Raw genomic sequence first — 23,860 nt, forward strand, 5'->3', positions numbered from 1 at the left:
TTTTCTGTTTACAATTACAAAGATTTTCTACCAGCAAGGAATCAACTGCATTGTTTTACAAGTCTGAGGTAGATCAGGAACTGCCTCCAGTCAATTTTAAGAGGAATATAAGTAAAGCAAAAGGGTTGAACCAAAAACCCATATTCAGACATTCTTAAGAACTCCTCAAAAGTGAGCATTCATTTCTCATTTTCCTGCCTCCTGTCCTCTTAACAATTGCTAAGAAATCTTATTAAGAAAGCCTGCCACTCAAGTGTGACTAGGAGACTGACTAAACCCAAGGGACACTGACACTGTACAACCTTCAACACTGATGCAAAGATTGTCAACAGAAAAGCAGACATCCCACTCTAAGCTCAAGGCTTTAACATAGGGGAAGAGAAGCCAATGAGGGAAACCTGCAGGTATGCTAGTGGGAGAAGGAAGTGGGAGTTAGGCAAGGGTAGAAAAGCCCTTCCTGTGCTCCAGGTGGTTCTCTACCAGCAGCTATGTCACCAACCTCAGCAGCTTTGTCTCCCTCATGCCAGCTGCTCCTTTCTTTTCCCCACAGACTGTTCTTAACCCACTATTCCTAGAACCAAGAGTACTCTGACCTTCTATACCCTGGCCTCCAGTCTCCAAAGCTGGAAAAGGCAGAATGTCTATATACCTTCAGAGTCTCAGCCAAGAAACGGAGACTGCCTCCCTGTGCTTAGCTGTGCGCTCAGAGTGTGTGTGTTGTACTCTCCTACCCAGCCCTTTGATCCTGACAAGATGACAACAGTGCAATATCTCTTCTCACCACAGGCATAATACTGCACAGTGATTCTGAGTCTGCCCTGTATGCTACTCACGTGTCTAAATAACTCTCACAGCTCTTTCTTCAGCCATATGCAGCAAGAGGGGTTGTAAAAATCACATCAGAGATGAAATTCAGTAAGACAACTGGAGATTTTAACAATTCCATTTTTTAGTTTAAGAAAACTGCAGTGAACCACCCTTTAAAATCATAACTAAGAATGCGAGTCTGTCACGGAAGTCACAGATTCCATGACTTTCTGGGACCTCATGACTTCTGCAGCAGCTAGTGCAGCTGGTCCAGAGGCCGCCCGAGTAGTTTAGGCAGGCCCTGGGCCAGCTGCATTGTCCATTGCTGGGGCTGTCTCGAGCCACCGTGCCCCCCCTCCCCCCAACACCCAAGCATCAGGAGTTTGGATGTAGGAGGCGGCTCAGGGCTAGGGCAGAGAGTTGGGGCACGGGAGGGGGTGAGAGCTCTGGGCGGTGCTTACCTTGGGGGGGGGGGCTCCCCAGAAGTGGCAGCACGTCCCTTGGTTTCTAGGCGGAGGTGTGACCAGGGACTGTCTGTGCGCTGCCCCCACCCTGAGTGCGGGCTCCGCAGCTCCCAATGGCCGGGAACCGCAGCTAATGGTAGCTGCAGGGGCGACGCCTGCAGGCAGAGGCAGCACGCAGAGCCCCCCAGCCGCTCCTCTGGCTAGGGACATGTCGCTGCTTCCAGGGAGCCACACAGAGCCAAGCAGGGAGCCTGCCAGCTTCACCAACACCCCTCCGCCCCCTTACCCCTCAATCAGTGAAAGGGGCCCTGGCACCCCCTGGCCACCCCAGAGCAGCCAAGATTTAGTCAGGGGTATATAGTACAAGTCATGAACAGGTCACAGGACATGAATTTTTGTTTACTGCCCATGACCCATGGATGCCTTTTACTAAAAATACCCATGACTAAAACATAGCCTTAATCGTAACTAATGTCAGAGGTTCTATAAATTGGGATTTGAACCCTAAATAAAATTTCTATTTAGTTGGAAACAACCTGGCAGTTCAATTATTCCATTACTGAGAAACTGTTTATACTTATTATGAACAGTGGATAAAATTTTCCAACTATTTAAGTTCCTATGTCACTTTTGAAAACAGGACTTAGGACCCTCAGTGTCTGAAAAATTACTGGAGTGTGGGCACCCAAATCACTTAGGCACTTCTGAAAAGTTTACCCAGTGAGCCTCAGTTCTGTTAAAATGAAATTGCACTGTCCCCTCTACTTGCTTTTAGTCTTAAAACAGATATTTGATTTTGGATCACTTCACATAAGGCCTTACATAAATGTTTATATTTAAGCAAATCAGGTTAATATGTAACTTGTCCAATCTGATTTTAGGAAAAGAAGGATGTTGACTATGTGTTCTTAGTTTTTTGTATTGCTGTAGCAATACCCATCTTGATTGGGGCCCCATTGTCCGAGGTGCTGTGGAAACACAAAGATCTCTAGCTAAGCACTGAAGTTAATAGTCATGCTAAGTCAACTGAAGAGACTTACAGGTCACATGAAAATATTTAGATACCAACTGCCAAGCTTCTCAGGTTTCCTAAGAGTTTTTCTGTCTTGTACTAACTTAGTAAAATGGACAAATAATTCACTTACATTAACTTCTTTAGTTTCAGGAGGACTTTTAGAAGTAGATGTTTTTTCTTGAAGGAACAAAACATTTTCTTCTATTGCAGCTTCCTCTGACTTCTGATCTTCATGTAGGTCCTCAACCCTTTCCTCTTGAAGCTCGTTTTCTGCATGAGTACTGGGAATATCCTCACTGTGAAGGATACCGATCACAGCTGAAAGAGATTTTTTTCCCCAGTAAATTTCTGACTTCAAGTTGTCTGACATAAAAAGCTGCACAAGTTGGACTCATTTTAACTGCTGCATAAATACTGAGGATTGTATTAGTTAATACTCTATAGGTATGCTTCTTTAAAACATTGGTCTAGATCCTTGATTATGTTTGAGCACTCCTCCCCAACCCTGCAGTGGTCACATGCATAATTGATTCTTTGGTACAAATTAGAGCAGTCTGAAGGCTGTTCTAAATTATGTGAGCTCCAAACTGCCTAAAGCAATCTAGCCAGTAATCGGGTGTTGGTGGGGCAGAGAGAAACAATACTACTTTTATACAGAAGAATGACTGAGAATGGGATAGTGGATATTTCCACACAATACTAATATTCGTGCATGTTTATACACAGGTCAGACGAAACTGATTCAGCAGAATTCAGTTCAATTCACAATTCATTCATCCCTGCCTCATACAGTTAAGACCAACTGATTTCACAAGTGTCCTCTGAGTCATTTTTTTTTTTAAATAAAGGATTTTCCTGTATTGAAAAAATAAAAGTTTGTCTTGCTAATGAGCAGCCATAACAGAGAAATTACCATTTTATAATGGACCGAAGTATGGCATAATCCCAAATGCCAATTGAGACTCAACACTTAAATCAGGGATAATCAGATCTCAGGGGTTCAGGAGCCAAATTAGCCAAAAGAGCCACAGTAGTGCGAGTTCATTGTTTCATATAAAAATTATATAATTCTCACAGCAAAATGACTGAGTATTATTTTTTTCAACCACAATTGGTTAGTAACATAGTAAAAGCATCCTGATTGCTTAATAACTTTTCTTGGTTGATATTAAAACACTGATTTAATTATGTGCTGCATAGAGTTGCAGGAGACACATTAAAGAGCAACTTGTGGCTTGCAAGTCTCAATCTAAGTATCACCGACAAACTGTCCAGGCCTTCGGGCTATACTCTACAGGTCCTCTTTTTGTAATAGAGTAGACCAGGGGAACACATTTCTGGACATGAGATCTGAACAAGACTGTTCCAGAGCTGTAAGAAAGAGCTTTTCTGAGTTAAAATTTTTCAAGTATTGTAAATACTATATTATCTTACATTTAGTGGCAAACTAGCAACAATATTTGATAAGATATCGAAGAGCTACAAAAGGATCTCAAAACCGGGTGACTGGGCAAAAAAATGGCAGATGAAATTCAATGTGGATAAATGCAAAGTAATGCACATTGGAAAGCATAATCCCAACTATACATATAAAATGATGTGGTCTAAATTAGCTGTTACACTCAAGAAAGAGATCTTGGAGTCATTGTGGATAGTTCTCTGAAAACATCCACTCAGTGTGCAGTGGCAGTCAAAAAAAGCGAACAGAATGCTGGGAATAATTAAGAAAAGGATAGATAATAGGACAGAAAATATCATGTTGCCTCTCTATAAATCCATGGTATGCCCACATCTTGAATACTGTGTGCAGATGTGGTTGCCCCATCTCAAAAAAGATATACTGGAATTGGAAAAGGTTCAGAAAAGGACAACAAAAATGACTGTGGTATGGAACGGCTTCCATATGAGGAGAGATTAATAAGACTGGGACTTTTCAGCTTGGAAAAGAGATGGCTACGGGTAGATATGATTGAGATCTAAAAAATCATGCCTGGTGCAGAGAAAGTAGATAAGGAAGTGTTGTTTACTACTTCTCATAACACAAGAACGAGAGGTCACCAAATGAAATTAATAGGCAACAGGTATAAAACAAATGAAGTATTTCTTCACACAACGCACAGTTAACCTGTGGAACTCCTTGCCAGAGTTCAAAAAAGAACTAGATACATTCATGGAGGATAGGTCCATCAATGGCCATTAGACAGGATGGGCGGAATGGTGTCCCAAGCCTCTGTTTGGCAGAAGCTGGGAATAAGCGGACAGGGGATAGATCACTTGTTATTTACCCTTTCTGTTCATTCCCTCTGGGGCATCTGGCATTGGCCACTGTCGGAAGAGAGGATACTGGGCTAGATGAACCTTTCACTGACCCAATAGGGTCATTCTTATGTTCTTAAGTAAAACAATTATTCTTTTTCTGTAAATTCGGTAATAAAATATTCTCTTAAAACAGCATGAACTGGGTCTCAGAACTGTTAATAAAAGCAGTCAGAAACCGGCACACACAGCCAGGAGATGATGATAAATTGAGTACAAGACCTATATGGCTCTCCCCCCCACACAGTGCCAAACAAAAGCTAGCAAAGGACATTACAAGCTTGGGGACAACCAATCTACCTCAAATATCACTTTGGAGGTCTACTTTCTAAGGACCAAACAGCCAAACTAGTTCACTTTTACATCCAATACATTATGCCTGCCACATTTCTGCAGCTGTGGAACAGGGTATCAGCAGCATTTTCTGCTGGCATGAAGCTACAAAAAAAAAAACAATTCCTCTGCCCTGCTATCACATGGGCTGCCAATGCAATACCACTGAACTCATCTTGTTCTGCCTCCATGTAGGATGAGAGAGTAGGTGCTCCATGTTCCAAAACCTAGTAGCCAAGCCCACCTCACTTGGCAAGACTGAATTATGTAGAGATAAAGGAGTCACACCAAAGAGTCACAAGGAAGGAGTTAAGAGCCCTCAACACTTGAGACAGGAAAAGTGGTTGTACAGACACCTTCCCTTCTTGCTACTTCTTTCCCACAGCTTGAGTACCAAGCCCCCTGCCATCAGTTAGAAGGGTGTTTAAAGCATGTGTCCATTGCACACTTGATCTCAATTCTGCAGCAAAGATGTACAATTTGCAGTAGTGTGCTATGCACATAGAAACAATGAATTGTAATATCAATTTTCCTAAATCTCTAATTCAATAAAAATGTATGCGTCAACTCTGCCTCCTCTAAACAGAGGTTCTTTGATAAGTATATTCTAGCTCTAAGTTGACAAAAATTTGCATTGCCAAGCTTCACTTCAATCTGTTAAGTATGGAGTGACAGGTTAAGTTGCACATTTAACCCTGGCAGCTCAAATACTTTTTATGCACCTAACTACAGCTACCTTAACTCAATAGTTAAAACTTCTACTTGTTGCTAAATACACCAAGCATACATACATTCAGAAATTGCTCCTCGTGCCTCCAAAGCCTGCGATCTTGTGAGAGGCAGCTCTTTTTCTTCCGATAAAGATGGCATCTTGGACTCTTCATTGGCCGTTTCACTTTGTAAACAGAAAAGAAACAAGAGGCTGAACCTCTATGCGTTTTAAAAACGTTTTGTTCTAGTTTAAAATACTCATGTCCATACTCATAACAGAACACATTCAGAACAAAAATTGGAATTCCCTATCCCAAAATATTAGCATTCAGCTCAGGTCTCATTGTAACTAACTACACACATACATTAAGTAATAAGAAAAGGAGTACTTGTGGCACCTTAGAGACTAACAAATTTATTAGAGCATAAGCTTTCGTGAGCTACAGCTCACTTCATCGGATGCATTTGGTGGAAAAAACAGAGGAGAGATTTATATACACACACACAGAACATGAAACAATGGGTTTATCATACACACTGTAAGGAGAGTGATCACTTAAGATAAGCCATCACCAACAGCAGGGGGGGGAAAGGAGGAAAACCTTTCATGGTGACAAGCAGGTAGGCTAATTCCAGCAGTTAACAAGAATATCAGAGGAACAGTGGGGGGTGGGGTGGGAGGGAGAAATACCATGGGGAAATAGTTTTACTTTGTGTAATGACTCATCCATTCCCAGTCTCTATTCAAGCCTAAGTTAATTGTATCCAGTTTGCAAATTAATTCCAATTCAGCAGTCTCTCGTTGGAGTCTGTTTTTGAAGCTTTTTTGTTGAAGTATAGCCACTCTTAGGTCTGTGATCGAGTGACCAGAGAGATTGAAGTGTTCTCCAACTGGTTTTTGAATGTTATAATTCTTGACGTCTGATTTGTGTCCATTCATTCTTTTACGTAGAGACTGTCCAGTTTGGCCAATGTACATGGCAGAGGGGCATTGCTGGCACATGATGGCATATATCACATTGGTAGATGCGCAGGTGAACGAGCCTCTGATAGTGTGGCTGATGTGATTAGGCCCTATGATGGTATTCCCTGAATAGATATGTGGACAGAGTTGGCAACGGGCTTTGTTGCAAGGATAGGTTCCTGGGTTAGTGGTTCTGTTGTGTGGTGTGTGCTTGCTGGTGAGTATTTGCTTCAGATTGGGGGGCTGTCTGTAAGCAAGGACTGGTCTGTCTCCCAAGATCTGAGAGAGCGATGGCTCATCTTTCAGGATAGGTTGTAGATCCTTGATGATGCGTTGGAGAGGTTTTAGTTGGGGGCTGAAGGTGATGGCTAGTGGCGTTCTGTTGTTTTCTTTGTTGGGCCTGTCCTGTAGTAGGTGACTTCTGGGTACTCTTCTGGCTCTGTCAATCTGTTTCTTCACTTCAGCAGGTGGGTATTGTAGTTGTAGGAATGCATGATAGAGATCTTGTAGGTGTTTGTCTCTGTCTGAGGGGTTGGAGCAAATGCGGTTATATCGTAGCGCTTGGCTGTAGACAACGGATCGAGTGGTATGATCTGGATGAAAGCTAGAGGCATGTAGGTAGGAATAGCAGTCAGTAGGTTTCCGATATAGGGTGGTGTTTATGTGACCATCGCTTATTAGCACCGTAGTGTCCAGGAAGTGGATCTCTTGTGTGGACTGGTCCAGGCTGAGGTTGATGGTGGGATGGAAACTGTTGAAATCATGGTGGAATTCCTCAAGAGCTTCTTTTCCATGGGTCCAGATGATGAAGATGTCATCAATGTAGCGCAAGTAGAGTAGGGGCATTAGGGGACGAGAGCTGAGGAAGCGTTGTTCTAAGTCAGCCATAAAAATGTTGGCATACTGTGGGGCCATGCGGGTACCCATCACAGTGCCGCTGATTTGAAGGTATACGTTGTCCCCAAATGTGGAATAGTTATGGGTCAGGACAAAGTCACAAAGTTCTGCCACCAGGTTAGCCGTGACAGTATCGGGGATACTGTTCCTGACGGCTTGTAGACCTACTACAGGACAGGCCCAACAAAGAAAACAACAGAACGCCACTAGCCATCACCTTCAGCCCCCAACTAAAACCTCTCCAACGCATCATCAAGGATCTACAACCTATCCTGAAGGATGAGCCATCGCTCTCTCAGATCTTGGGAGACAGACCAGTCCTTGCTTACAGACAGCCCCCCAATCTGAAGCAAATACTCACCAGCAAGCACACACCACACAACAGAACCACTGACCCAGGAACCTATCCTTGCAACAAAGCCCGTTGCCAACTCTGTCCACATATCTATTCAGGGGATACCATCATAGGGCCTAATCACATCAGCCACACTATCAGAGGCTCGTTCACCTGCGCATCTACCAATGTGATATATGCCATCATGTGCCAGCAATGCCCCTCTGCCATGTACATTGGTCAAACTGGACAGTCTCTACGTAAAAGAATGAATGGACACAAATCAGACGTCAAGAATTATAACATTCAAAAACCAGTTGGAGAAAACACTTCAATCTCTCTGGTCACTCGATCACAGACCTAAGAGTGGCTATACTTCAACAAAAAAGCTTCAAAAACAGACTCCAACGAGAGACTGCTGAATTGGAATTAATTTGCAAACTGGATACAATTAACTTAGGCTTGAATAGAGACTGGGAATGGATGAGTCATTACACAAAGTAAAACTATTTCCCCATGGTATTTCTCCCTCCCACCCCACCCCCCACTGTTCCTCTGATATTCTTGTTAACTGCTGGAATTAGCCTACCTGCTTGTCACCATGAAAGGTTTTCCTCCTTTCCCCCCCCTGCTGTTGGTGATGGCTTATCTTAAGTGATCACTCTCCTTACAGTGTGTATGATAAACCCATTGTTTCATGTTCTCTGTGTGTGTGTATATAAATCTCTCCTCTGTTTTTTCCACCAAATGCATCCGATGAAGTGAGCTGTAGCTCACGAAAGCTTATGCTCTAATAAATTTGTTAGTCTCTAAGGTGCCACAAGTACTCCTTTTCTTTTTGCGAATACAGACTAACACGGCTGCTACTCTGAAACATTAAGTAATGGCATGATTCAAGTATTAAATGTCCATTCACTCTTAAGTGTGTTCATTGCTTAAAAAAATGACAGTAATAAAAATACTGTTTTCTGCAGAACGATTATTTATGTGACTACTATAACAAAAGTTTAGAACAAGTTGTACAAAAAGTAACATCTGTATCAATAAAAAGTTACCATAAATTATTCAATTTTCCTACATGTGCTTAGGTACTTGCAGGACTTTTCAATACAATGAAATATTTAATTCAGAGAGAGTGAGAGATATATATTTTAAGGAAACTGATTTTGTACAAAATGTCAAAATACACAAAAGTAAACCAACTGAAGGAATCCCCCAGAAATTTTTTTCAGTCATAGGAACCTTAAAGGTATTACTTTTAATTTCCTGAGGTACACAATTTTCAGACAGAAGTGAGACTTTCAAGTACAGAGTGTTAGTTTAACAGACTCAAATTGGGAAAGCTTTAAATAACCTCGTGATTGAATTAACCAGTTTGTAACCACAGTACTTTGTGAAGACTATGTCTTTGAGAGTTAATGTTTGATTATCAACCACTGAGGTTATGTTTATGCAGGAAGATGCAAGGAACCCTGATAGGATGTAGGTATGAAAGTAAAATAGCAGAGAACCAATCTGAACTTAAGACAATAGAGCTTTTAAAGTATAAGAAAGCCAAATGGCACTCATTTGTATACCCAAATTATTTATTTTTACATATTTACCTTTCACCGGCTGACAAACAAGTGGAGACTCCAGCAACTTGAAAGGTGCTTAAGTGATTCAACACCAACATACCCTCCTCAGGAAGGGTAGGACACACTATTTCTGTCCTTTCCAGAAATCCTAGGAACAACATTGTTAACAGCTGAACAATAGGTAACTACTTGCATTAAACACAACACAAGGTCTTTGAAAAAGTTTACCTGATTTTAAATTACAAACTTCATTATGCGCTTCATTATTTTGCTTATTTAAAATGCAAAAAGGGATCTACTAATACATTGCTGTGGTTGAGATTTAAATGCACAAAAAGTCTGAGTTATTACTCCCACTACAAAAGAAACTAATCTCTCTCTCTCTCTCACAATCATAGAAATGTAGGGCTGGAAGGTACTTCAAGTGGTTGAGAGCCTTCTGCTGAGAAGTATTTTGCCATTACCCTATAATTTGATTTCATATTTTATTACCTTTGCCCTCGTATTATTTTTCTTTCAAGGGCAACAAATGAACGAATGGCAAAATTTTAGGGGTAGGAAAAGATTTATATAGTGGCTGACTATTAAAAGTCAAAGAAAAATTGGATTAGCTACTGAAAACTTCAAACAATATCTTTTGCTCTTAAAATTAGAAGCTTAAGTCCACCTCTTCCCCTTTCTTTGGATTTTGGATATTTATCTCCATATCTTTTATTTTTGTTTCTTCTCCATCCTCTTACCAGAGATCTTTCCAATATGCCCTTTTGTGTTTCCATAATGTTGATCACCCTGGTTGAGATGGGCTTGACTTTGGTCTCCCCAGAGGCAGGTAATGCTAGTAACATCCTTTTGCTCCCCTGCATCCCCAAAAGGTAGGAGGGGAGAAGCACAATCAAATGCTTTTGGCACTTGTGTGAGGGATAAAGCTTGATCTTAAACTAATGTAATGCCGTGCTAAACCATTGAACACCACTAATCATTTCTGTCGTCATACTTCATTTTGTGCATTTCTTTAGCCTCTTTCTGGTCTGGGTGCCTGCTTTCTCCCTCTTCATATTATTCTCAGTGACCTGAATTAGGATCACACTGCTGGACCAAACAAAATGGTTTAAGTAGAAGCAGCACAGACTACCTTCTGCTGCTGCCAGTGATAAATTATCACATTTATACTGCAATTGTACCGGACCCTTTCCATCACAGCCCAACATAACAAGAAGGTTTCTTGTAAAGATTACCTAGTGATTATTATCTTGGAAAAGCATCTTGTATTTCTTGTCCAACTACAAATGATCGTTAAGGTCACTGAGCTATTTTATTACAGATATTTGGACCTGGATCATTCCCCTCTGCTTGTGTAAATAAGTGGAGACTGTAGTTGAGAACTTCTGCTGCTCACATAGACATGAGAATGAGGCACCTCACTGACAACAAACCAGCCCCCCAGACCCTGCAGAACCTTTCAATTCAAATATACTATGTGCATTAATACTTGACTGCATAACCCACTGGTGTGAACACAGCAATTTTAAGATTCCATGCCACAAACAGACACTTGCATGTATCTACCAGAAACACGGTATCTTGGATACAATTCAATAGACAGAAAAGATTACTATACAGTCCCAGTATGATGTTTTCAAATATGTCTAACTTATCAACATTTTCAAACAGATCAAAGGCCTTTTCAATGAGGACTAAGCCTATGACAAATCTGAAGCAACTATTTAATCCTAAGCATCAAAGAATGGGTAAAAATGCAGCTGATGAAAAGTCTTCATACTCAAAACACCAAAAACAAAACAAAGCAAAAAAAACCCACATGTAAACCCAAACTAGAAATATCAGCTTTCAAAAATAAGTAATTGTTGCCTCTTGGCTGAGACTAAGCACAAGGAATGTCAGCCCAAAGCGCAACATATGAGAAAGTTAAGGATGCCTCAAAATAGAGGATTACAGTGCAAGGATCTTTTCAAATATGGAGGTCTAGCATACTATATCAATATTAGCTACTGTCCATTATAATTATCATTTAACCTTTTAAAGGGCACCCAAATGGTCATTAGATTACTTAAGTGACCACATGACAACACATACCAGTTTGTTTCTCCAGCTCTGAAGAAGTCTGTTGTTCACACTGCAAAGGCTCACTTTTGACCACCTCACTGCCTTCTTCCTCCATCATCTCTTCCTGTATGATAGCAACACCTTCGTCGGAAGAATTAGCTGGTTTAGAAGTTATGAAGATAACATCATCCTCAAAGTCGCCTGGTGATCTTGCATCATGATATTCCAAGGTAGTTTGGTCTGACCTGGCAGAAAAATTACTAGTTTCTTTGCTGACTTCCATTTTCTCCAGAACATCTCCTGCTATACCTTTTGAGGATTCATTCATTTCTGCAGGATCCTCCTCAGGACAGCTCAAAGTAAAGGGAGAAACTTTATCTCTGTCCTTAGACCAAGTGTCCTCCATTTGAATTCCAAGGTTATGTTCAGATGAAGCTACAAGGTGTTTTGTTTTATCATCTCCCAGCATCTTTATTTAAAACAAACAAACAAACAAACAAACAAACAAAAAAAAAAACAAATTAGAGTCATTAATGAAACCCAAATTTTTCCAGGGAATAAAGACATATTAAACTTATTTCTGATATTTGGACAGAGTCAAGATACTGACAATTAAAGCTATTTCTTAACCGTGTTACTAATACCATCTTAGCTTTTAAAACTAGAATTTAAAAATTGAATGGACTTTTCACTACAGTATTTACTCACTGATTTCAGTCAGCTTGGAGGGTTAAAGTGAACTGTGGTCAGTTTATTTTCTGTTTATAGTCTCACTTTCTGATTCTCATATTCCAACCCACTACTGTTTTCAAGTTTTCAGAAAGAGGGAAATTCCCTTACACATTAAGGTCGGCCCTAGTCTACTTGACGTCACTTTAATTTATATCCATTTTATACAGATTATAAAAAGGTTTCAGTGTTCATTAGTCTTACAGTCTGGAACAATTAGATTAAAGTGACCATTCTCCACTATTGAGATTTAAAAATAAATTAACATACATGAACTCTCAATACAAGTATTAATAAATCTTATTCATGACTTGTATTTGTTATCTTTAAAAGATCATTTGTGCTTGGTCAACCTGTTATCTGTGTATTCTGTTCAAATTCCAAAAATGGTAGCCATATATTATAAAAATCTACTGGATACTGATATAAGACTGTCTTTTTTCCACTGAAATGATTTCCCATACTTCAATTCTCCATGCCACTATTGCACATTTGGCTGCTAGCAGGAATTGTATCATCAGTGGATTCTTCCTCAAATCAATAACCTCCTTTGCATAGTAACCTAATAGAGCCAGTATGGGTTCCTGGGGTTGGTAGCATAACTTCAGTTATCCTGAAAGATCTATTTATTATTTTTCTCCAAAATATCATTTCAGGATATTCCACCACATATGCAGAAAGGTCCCTATTTCTTCACATCCCCTCCAGAATTTATAACTCTTTTGTTTATATTTTCTTTAGCTTAAATGGAATGAGATACCATTGACAAAGCGTTCTGCAATAATTTTCCTTAATGGTTACACAAATAAATGAAGTTTTGGCCTTTCTCCAGACACTTGTTTCAAAGTGAGATCTGCTTTTAGATCCTTTCCCCATTTTTCTAGTCTTCTCTTCTAGATCCATCAGTAACAATGTTACACCATGCACAGATCAGGCCCTTAGAGGTGGCCTTTCTTGTAATTAGTATTTCTATCCTTGTTTTAATGGTCTTCTGAAACTTGGGCTTCCTACAGGGGATATGATATTAGGCTTTAGTTGCAAATAAGCCAAAATTGGCATATTATTTTCTAAGAACTCATGGTGAATATTGTTTGATATCTGTATCTCTGTTGTACTGGTTTCAGAGTAGCAGCCGTGTTAGTCTGTATTCACATAAAGAAAAGTAGTACTTGTGGCACCTTAGAGCCTAACAAATTTATTTGAGCAAATATTTATGCTCAAATAAATTTGTTAGTCTCTAAGGTGCCACAAGTACTCCTTTTCTGTTGTACTACGAGTGAAGATTTTAGCACTAACAATGAGAAGTCCTTGTGGCATCTTAGAAACTAAAAAATTTATTTGGGCATAAGCTTTTGTGGGCTATAACCCACTTCATCAGATAAATGGAGTGAAAAATACAGTAGGCAGGTATAAATATATAGAGTGGGAGGGATAGCTCAGTGGTTTGAGCATTGACCTGCTAAACCCAGGGTTGTGTGTTCAATCCTTGAAGGGACCATTTAGGGATCTGGGGTAAAAATTGGGGATTGGTCCTGCTTTGAGCAGGGGGTTGGACTAGATGATCTCTTGAGGTCCCTTCCAGCCCTGATATTCTATGAACACATGAAAAGATGGGAGTTGCCTTACCAAGGGGATGGGGTCAGTGCTAATGAGGCCAATTCAATCAGGGTGGATGTGGCCCATTCCCAACAGTTGACAAGAAGGTGTGACTACCCAAATCTGAACTTTCATGAGGTAAGCCTATTGCACTGCATTCCAGGCAGATTCCCTGCCCAGGAAACATACTTGACACCTTTTTGAAGGATTATCATTGAAAAACCATCAAGACTGCAACCTGAGGCCATCTATTTTGCTTGTCTTAACTGTTAGCTCACCCGTCCTCAGAACAATGGTTTATCTACAGGGGCGAGTAGCATGGGCGAGGGAGAGGAAATTCTCAGCAGGGTACATGGCAGAAAGATAAAAGAGACCTTACTTAAGAGCAAAGTTCTGCTCTATGCAGGTGGTGTGACCACTGCCAAATGTAAGAACTAGCAGGAGAGAGCAGCCAAGAGGGAGTCTGCCAGCCTGAAATGTTCACAACTTAAGACTATCAGAAGGCGCGAGATCAGACGTGAGTAGGGTTTTTCCCAGGACTTCTGTTGCATTCAAAAATCTGTAACTTTCGGGTGCTTTAATAGTAAAGTTTCTGTGGTTAAGAAATCCCTTTGCTAAGCCTGTGTTCCTTCTTTCCCACCATATTGTCTCTGAAGGGGTTAAACTAGAAGCTAAGTGATCACAGCATGGTGGAGCATGTATAAGTGACTGGGGGGGATCAGCAGGTTTCATGTGGGGTCTAGGACAGCTAGATGGTGGCATCCCACATTCTGAGGAAAGGAGTCAGATGTGAGGTTTGAGCCCAAGGGTATGCCAAATGGTCCCAGAGCCAGAAACAATGATTAGACACTACCCCAGACCCAGGTGGCTTAGAAGAATGTGAGACCCAGCTACCATGTCCACTTGTGTACTAGGCCAGGTTGTAACAGTACTAATTTCCATAATTCTACCATTAAAGAACAGCTGGCCAATGATTGTATAACCTTTTTCTTCCTATACAATTGAAATATTTTCAGTGGTACATAGATTGCAATTTCCTGAAAGAATTTACCTGGAAGAGCTGCTTGTATTTCTTGTCCAAAACTTGCGATAGGACTGTTAAGGTCATTGCACTATTTCATTATACTTGGATCTCCATTTGCATAAATTCTATTACCATTACAATAGTTTTTGATCTGAGAGTTAATTTTTGCTTAATCTTTGACTTGCCATTATACACACAACATACACTGAACAATCTACAATGACATACTGCAAGCTTTAAAAACATACACCAAGTTGTAATCTACAAAGCTTTAAAACTCTCCACCATCACTTCCCTTTCACCAACTGTAGCCCAGCTTACCCCAGCTGTCCATTTGGAAGTTGCATTCTCTTCCCTGAATGAAATTCTGGGTTCTTTTGCCCGTAGAGGAGGAGTAATTGATCTTCCTGAAGATGCTGAAGGAGTTGCTATGGGTGTGGTGCGAAGACTGGATCTCAAAATAGATTGCAGAGTAAACCCAGGGAAACCAGAAGCAGCAGATGATGTGGCCAAAGCTTTAGCTCTCTATGTAAACGAATAAACATCTTAATTTGATCTCTGAACTGAAGACTACATGCAAAGTGTCAATTTCATGGAACATCACTGCTGCACAAGCTGCGTGAACTGGTCATTGAAAGATGGGTCGTGAAAATTATTAAACATATGGAAAGTAATCTGTATGAAGAGATTTTTAAGATTGAGGATGTAATTCAGAACAAAGACAAATAAGCATGGTCATGACAAAGTACAAAAAGAATGGCACCAAATAGATAAATCAAAAGTTCCTTCATACTTTCATTATTCAACAGAGATTCAAATATGGCAGCAAACTGTAAACACAAAAAAAAGTATGTATGAATAATGAAACAATGGCACTTACGGTCATAAGATACCGTTGAGGCCATGAGGTTAATGAAGTTCACAAACAGACTGATATTTATAGGCATAAAAACGTCTACAGTTACAGTAGATGGGAGAAGAAAATATAAGGAATATAAACCATCACGCTTAGGAGTTTAAGTCAAACTAACTACTAGGGGCTAAAATAAACTTTCTTTAGGGGCTAGTTATTCCATAACTGGCATAATAAGTATTTGGACATGTTGACATTCCCCATTTCAGCACTCTTGCCTGCACTTCAATAAAAATAAATTTGTTTTATAAAGCTATTTGGTAAAGTATAAACTGTTAATAGATAATATAATTTTATCATTTTGTAATACTCCTCTCCTTAAGTCGGTTTTCCACATATTGCTTCTAATGGAATTAGGCACATACAAATAAAATGTATATATGGAAGATCCAACAATTCAATACCTACATGCTTGGCATTATGTATTGTGGGGTGTTTCCCCCCCCATAAAAGAAATTTAAAAATACTTCAAAGTTTAGCAATTCTACATACCTTAACCACAAGAGGAGTCTCCAACAAATTCAACTCTGATGCTCTTGAAATGTTCGTGCGCAATATGGGGCTCCGTGAGTTTGACTGTAATGGACTGGATATAGTACATGAAGTAGAAGCTCTACATGGTGTCTGCCAATTACTCTCAAATGAGGGAGAACACAGAGGAACAGGACGAACCACCAAATCCAGCAATCTGCCGAGATTTAAATGAGGATATTGATATAATAGCCATCACAGAAACTTGGTGGAATGAGGATGATCAATGGGACACAGTAATACCAGGGTACAAAATATATCAGAAGGACAGAACAGGTCGTGCTAGTTGGAGAGTGGCTCTATATGTGAAAGAAAATGTAGAATCAAATGAAGTAAAAATCTTAAGAACCAAACTGTACCATCTACCAATGTGATATATGCCATCATGTGCCAGCAATGCCCCTCTGCCATGTACATTGGTCAAACTGGACAGTCTCTACGTAAAAGAATGAATGGACACAAATCAGGCGTCACGAATTATAACATTCAAAAACCAGTTGGAGAACACTTCAATCTCTCTGGTCACTCGATTACAGACCTAAGAGTGGCTATCCTTCAACAAAAAAGCTTCAAAAACAGACTCCAACGAGAGACTGCTGAATTGGAATTAATTTGCAAACTGGATACAATTAACTTAGGCTTGAATAGAGACTGGGAATGGATGAGTCATTACACAAAGTAAAACTATTTCCCCATTTTATTTCTCCCCCCACCCCACCCGCAACTGTTCCTCAGATGTTCTTGTTAACTGCTGGAAATAGCCTACCTTGCTTGTCACCATGAAAGGTTCCCCCCCCCCCTTGCTAGTGATGGCTTATCTTAAGTGATCACTCTCCTTACAGTGTGTATGATAAAACCCATTGTTTCATGTTCTCTGTGTGTGTGTATATAAATCTCTCCTCTGTTTTTTCCACCAAATGCATCCGATGAAGTGAGCTGTAGCTCACGAAAGCTTATGCTCTAATAAATTTGTTAGTCTCTAAGGTGCCACAAGTACTCCTTTTCTTTTTGCGAATACAGACTAACACGGCTGCTACTCTGAAAACTACCACAGAATCTCTAAGTATAGCAATTTCATGCTCAAATAATAAGAATATAGCAGTAGGGATATATTATCAACCAGCTAACCAGGATGGTGATTGTGACTGAAATGCTCAGGGAGATTAGAGATGCTATAAAATTAAAAAAACCTCAATAATAATGGGAGATTTCAACTATCCCCATATTGACTGGGTACATGTCACCTCAGGATGGGGTGCAGAGATAAAGTTTCTTGACACGTTAACTGACTGCTTCTTGGAGCAGCTAATCCGGGAACCCGCAAGAGGAGAGGCAATTCTTGATTTAGTCCTAAGTGGAGCACAGGATCTGGTCCAAAAGGTGATATAGCTGGACGACTTGGTAATAGTGACCATAATATAATTAAATTTAACATACCTGTGGCGGGGAAAACACCACAGCAGTCCAACACTGTAGCTTTTAATTTCAGAAAAGGGGACTACAACAATGAGGAAGTTAGTTAAACAGAAATTAAAAAGGTACACGGCCAAAAATAAAATCCCTGCAATCTGCACGGAAACTTTTTAGACACCATAATAGAGGCTTAACTTAAATTGTATACCCCACATTTAAAAACATAGTAAGAGAACCAAAAAAGTGACACTATGGCTAAACAAAGTAAAAGAAGCAGTGTGAGACAAAAAGGCATCCTTTAAAAAGTGGAAGTTAAATCCTAGTGAGGAAATAGAAAGCAGCATAAACTCTGGCAAGTGAAGTGTAAAAATACAATTAAGAAGGCCAAAAAAGAATATGAAGAACGGCTAGCCAAAAACTCAAAAAATAATACCAAAATTATTTTTAAGTACATCAGAAGCAGGTAGCCTGCTAAACTACCAGTTTGGCCCCCGGAGCATCATGATGCTAAAGGAGCACTTAAGGACGATAATGCCATTGTGGAGAAACTAAATGAATTCTTTGCATCTGTCTTCACGGCTGAGGATGTGAGGGAGATTACTAAACCTGAGCCCTTCTTTTTAGGTGACAGATCGGAGGAATTGTCCCAGATTGAGGTGTCATTAGAGGAGGGTTTGGAACAAATTGATAAACTAAACCGTAATAAGTCACCAGGACCAGATGGTATTCACACAAGAGTTCTGAAGGAACTCAAATGTTAAAGTGCAGAACTGTGGTTTGTAACTTATTTAAATCAGTTTCTGAACCAAATGACTGGAGGATAGCTAATGTGATGCCAATTTTTAAGAAGGGCTCCAGAGGTGATCCTGGCAATTACAGGCCAGTAAGCCTGACTTCAATACCGGGCAAACTGGTTGACACTGTAGTAAAGAACAAAATTGTCAGACACAGATGAACGTAATTTGTTGAAAAGTCAACATGGTTTTTGTAAAGGGAAATCATGCCTCACCAGTCTACTAGAATTCTTTGGGGGGAAGAGGGGGGTTTCAAACAAGCAGGGGACAAGGGGGATTCCAGTGAATATAGAGTACTTAGATGTTTAGAAAGCCTTTAAAAAGGTGCCTCACCAAAGGCTCTTAAGCAAAGTAAGTTGACATGGGATAAGAGGAAAGGTTCTCTCATGGATTGGTAACTGGTGAAAAGATACAAAACAAAGGGTAGGAATAAACGGTCATTTTTCAGACTGGAGAGAGGTAAAGAGTGGTGTCAGCAGGGGTCTGTACTGGGACCAATCCTATTCATAAATGATATGGAAACATTCATATATGTTTATATGAATATATAATATATCATAACATATTCATAAATGATCTGGAAAAAGAAATTAATAGTGAGGTGGAAAAATTTGCAGATGATACAAAACTACTCAAGATAGTTAAGTCCAAAGCAGACTGCGAAGAACTACAAAAGGATCTCACGATACTTGGTGATTGGGCAACAAAATGGCAGATGAAATTCTATGTGGATAAATGCAAAGTAATGCACATTGGAAAACATAACCCCAACCAGACACATAAAATGATGGGGTCTAACTTAGCTGTTACCACTCAAGAAAGAGACCTTGGAGTCACTGGATATTTCTCTGAAAACATCCATTCAATGTGCAGCGGCAATCAAGATAGCAAACAGAATGTTGGGAATCATTAAAAAAGGAATAGATAATAAGACACAAAATATCATATTGCCGCGATATAAATCCATGGTATGCCCACATCTTGAATACTGTGTGCAGATGTGGGTTGCCCCATCTTAAAAAAAGATATATTGGAATTGAAAAAGGTTCAGAAGAGGGCAACAAAAATTATTAGGGATATAGAACAGCTTCCATATGAGGATAATAAGACAGACTTTTCATCTTGGAAAAGAGACAACTAAGGAGGGATTTGATAGAGGTCTATAAAATCATTACTGGTGTAGAGAAAGTAAATACAGAAGTGTTGTTTACTCCTTCCCATAACACAAGAACTAGGGAACACCAAATGAAATTAACAGGCAGCAGGTTCAAAACAAACAAAAGGAAGTTTTTGTTTTTTTTCCCCATACAACACACAGTCAACCTGTGGAACTCCTTGCCAGAGGATGTTGTGAAGGCCAAGACTATAACAGGATTCAAAAAAGAACTAGATAAATTAATGGAGGATAGGGTCCATCAATGGCAATTAGCCAGGGTGGGCAGGAGAGTCCCTAGCCTGTTTGTCAGAAGCTGGGACAGGAGATGGATCGCTTGATGATTACCTGTTCTGTTCATTCCCTCTGGGCACCTAGCTTTGGAAACTGTTGAAAGACAGGATACTGGGATAGATGGACTTTTGGTCTGACCCACTATGCCTGTTATATGTTCTTATTTTAAATTTAAAATGTGAAAACAAAAAATTAAGTTGCTTTCATATAAGCTGATCTGATAGCTTACAAGATGTGACCCGATTAGAATATTTTGAACTCTACATTTTGAATTATTACTGCTGCCTTAATAGTGCGCAGCATGCAACTGCGCAGCATGCAATTACACACCAGTGAGGCCTAACTAGATATTGCTTCCATTGCCATTTTGTTTCTTTATCAATTACAAAACAAAATCTCACAACTTTGGCAAGCAGCTGTGTGGGAATGCATGAAATGATCCCTCCTGAGAAAAATGTTTGTAGGAGGAAATTCCACTTCTCCAAAGGCAACAATGTAGTATTAAATATCCACTCACGTGAATTACAAGTCCCAGAACATTCGTTAAACAGGCTGATTAAAAAACACATTTTTTAAAAAAGGTAACAGGTAAGGTTCCCTTCAACTAGCTATAGGAGTTGTACTGCCCAACTTTTAGCTGGGCACATTACCCAACATCTTATTACCACCTGTCTAAAACATTCTCAAAGTTTCTCCTAGATTACTGTTAATTGTTTGCATTACATTAGCAACTAAAAGACTACACTGAGATTGACTCTCCATTGTGCAAAGGCAGTCAGTCTCTGTACCAAAGAGATTACAATCTAAAATGAAGATAGGAGAAATTTTACAAATGGGTACTGAAGCAGAGAGAGAGAGAGAGAGAGAGAGAGAGAGAGAGAATGAGAATGTAACCCAGCTCTCCTGACTGCCCGTCTAGCCTTAACCACAAGACAATCCTTTCTCTGAACTGAGCCTCTCCTTTTTGCTCCCCCTCCCTTCTAACCTTCCGTTCTCTATCTCCTTTCATCCTCTTATTCCTCTTCGTACTCTCAGAAGCCCAGTTCCTTCATCTGCATCCTCTTGATATCCAGGACAAACTCCATTCTGGCCCCACCCTTTATTTTGACCCATTCCTCTTCATTCTACCAGCCCACCTTTCCCCGCTCTCTATCCTCTTCTTCCCATATGTGGTAACCTGAAGAATACTTCGAGAGGCACCTCAAATTTAAAGCATTGAAAAGATGACTGACAAATATGCCTCTAAGCAAATTAAAGAGAGATCTTATTCTGATCTGAGCAGGAGGAAAAAAAAGGTATGAACTGAACAATCAGAGAAAAGGATTCTCCTTGGCAGTCAGATGATTAAAAGAAGAGGTTGTATCAACAGTATTGACACTGACCTACTGAGTTTACAACACAGTACTACATGAAAAATATTTATTCTCGTTAATTGAGAATTCAAAAATAAATGGTCTTTTCTACATCTTTTTTTAAGAAAGTGTCATTTTATTGTTCCTTTTCATTTTATAATCATTTTTAAAATCATGACCATTGTGGAAAGACTGATAAAGTTTGTGAATCATATTAACAATTTAATGTTTATCTATAAAGACTACCCCAGCCATAAGTGGATCCACAGTATTTTGTAAATAAAGAGGGCAAATTCTCTTCCCATTAACACTGGCATAAATACAGCACAAAGCTACTGACTTTGAGAATCACTCCAAATTTATACCACTGTGTCAGAGCAGATTTTAACCCACAGGTTTAAAAACATTTAAAGATTCCCCCCCCCAGAGATTACAGAACTAAATAATAAAAAAAAGAAATGTTATGAATAGAAAAGGCTAAAAAAACAGGGAATAGAATAGTTATGAAGACAACTTAAACTAAGGGCTTGTCTACATGGGACATTACTGCGTGGCAAGCCTTCCATTAACCACTTCCTTTCAAGAGAGCAGCTAGGTAAAACTGAAGCTACTTGCACTAAGAATGGAAACTGCTCAACAATTCAGCATACTCCCACACCCACTCTAAATACTTAATCTGAAGATATACTATACCTGGAACTTTTACGTGAAGACCTTGTAACTGGAGTGCCAACAAATGGATCAGGTAGTTCTGTATCAGGGAAAGGCAGTGCCATAGGTGGTGGTTCTTCAATTCTAGGACTGCAAATGAAAGAATATAACTGATTACTACTTGTAGGTTCTGTGAGTGGGTATTTGGATTAAAAATTATTATAGCTGGAGTTGGTTTCCTCTAGCTGAAGTTGCCCAACACTTCTAATTATAAGACCCCACTTTCCAATTGCTTATAATATTCTCAAACTAACTATTTGGGCTGAAATGAGGCAGATGTCCTTTGAAAAAATTGTATTTGATCATGTAATTAAAGAACAACAATGCAGATGCACAAGGGAGCTGAATTAAGGTTCACAGGGAACCTTAAAACTGGCATTTCCTAACTTTTGAGTGCTTGACTCTGCAAACTTAAGTTTCTTTTAACATAACAAATAAAAAATTACAACGACATTTTCAGATGAGGATTTAGAAAGAGAAAGCCAGTAGTCAGATATGCAGAATTAACAGACTACACTTTCCACAACCTTTAACTCCCAAAACTGTCATTTTCACCTTTGTCTACCAGAAGTGAGGGTCAAAAGCAGTTATCAATACAAGAATTTGCCAGTGCACGTATCACAAGTTCCATAACTTTAATCTGTCTTGTAACAAAGTAGTCATTTCTCACACTACACTGTCCCTTTTCTTTTTTGTCCTAGTAGTTTGAACAGCAATTTCATGCGGTAACATAGGAGTTCTTACCAATCATATTGTGAGAAATCACTTTTCTGTTCATTTCCCACCCAGACCTCTCCAATTTTAGACAGCACATTATTAATGAAAGTTGCTCTTGTAAGCACATTCCCTGCAGTAGTTTGTTTTGCCACAGTTGACAATGGCTTGGGTCTTGAAACTAAAAATGAAAGGGGAAGAAAAAAAAAAAAAAAAAAAATCAAATCTCTGAACACTAACCAAGAGAAATTAACCATTCATGGATTCTTAAGCAAAACACTCACCTTCTCGCAGAATTGAAGATGATAAGTGGTAAGGTTTGGCCCTCTCTACAGCCAGCTTCCTTTGCACTCTAGGAAGGATCTTTCCATACTGGTCTAATATAGAATTTCTGGCAACTGACCTCTCTCTCAAACGAGGATCATGATCATTCTAATGAACATTAAAAGCACATCAGCTAATTATGAACTAATGTTTGTTAAATACAAACAACTGACATATTTGCAGCATCTTAAGAAATTCTTAGGGTGTTTAAGTTTGTGTATGGTTTTTATACATATTAGACACACAGAGGATCAAGTTCCACCCTTCAATCCAGACTATATGTTTTCATTTTATTTTTTTTCCTTCAAAGTCTGTGACAATTACTCACACTGCGTGGAAAGTGGTGTAACTTTCAGTGAAGCAAAAGGCATATTACATACACGTTACCTTGCATGTTTGTGTTTATTTTAATGTACATACACAAAAACTGGCATTTCTTAGTCATACATGTTGGCTAAGCAGTTTGAGAACTACAGTTTAAGCTAATGCATGTTTTATTTTTTTAAACCGAATATAAATCCGTGTTACATTGCAAGTGCATGTTGCTTTCCGCAGGAGGCCGTTTGTTCTATACTGGCCAATCAGAAAAGGGAACACTAGCCATCAATCTCCTCAATAAGCCTCCCGTACTGGGTACAGGTGTTAAAATATATAACAAGTTTGGCAGAAGCAGGGATCAGATAACTTTCCCCACAGCAAAAACTCCAAGGTACAGTGTGCAGAAGCCTAATGGCAGAACTATGTAGTTTGGACACCTTGGTAGCATTGAGATCTACTGAAATTCTTCATTTGCACACATATATTAAAAAAAACAGTAGAATGTATCCCTT

The 23,860-nt window shown here is 39.5% G+C and overlaps 1 protein-coding gene across 2 annotated transcripts in view; it reads right to left on the reverse strand.

The window, feature by feature from the left end:
• Positions 1–23,860, reverse strand: part of AHCTF1 (AT-hook containing transcription factor 1) — an 87,042-nt gene that overhangs the window by 5,316 nt on the left and 57,866 nt on the right. For both annotated transcript variants that reach the window (XM_038393964.2, XM_043512276.1), the window contains exons 24-32: positions 22,991–23,138; positions 22,737–22,887; positions 21,975–22,082; positions 16,237–16,432; positions 15,153–15,356; positions 11,513–11,951; positions 9,446–9,566; positions 5,727–5,830; positions 2,417–2,604 (exon numbers count right to left, since the gene is read on the reverse strand). In XM_038393964.2, the coding sequence (XP_038249892.1) occupies positions 2,417–2,604; positions 5,727–5,830; positions 9,446–9,566; positions 11,513–11,951; positions 15,153–15,356; positions 16,237–16,432; positions 21,975–22,082; positions 22,737–22,887; positions 22,991–23,138 (1,659 nt within the window). The remainder of the gene's footprint in view (positions 1–2,416; positions 2,605–5,726; positions 5,831–9,445; positions 9,567–11,512; positions 11,952–15,152; positions 15,357–16,236; positions 16,433–21,974; positions 22,083–22,736; positions 22,888–22,990; positions 23,139–23,860) is intronic.

Source organism: Dermochelys coriacea, chromosome 3 (genome assembly GCF_009764565.3).
Source record: "Dermochelys coriacea isolate rDerCor1 chromosome 3, rDerCor1.pri.v4, whole genome shotgun sequence".
NCBI classification, from domain to species: domain Eukaryota; kingdom Metazoa; phylum Chordata; order Testudines; family Dermochelyidae; genus Dermochelys; species Dermochelys coriacea.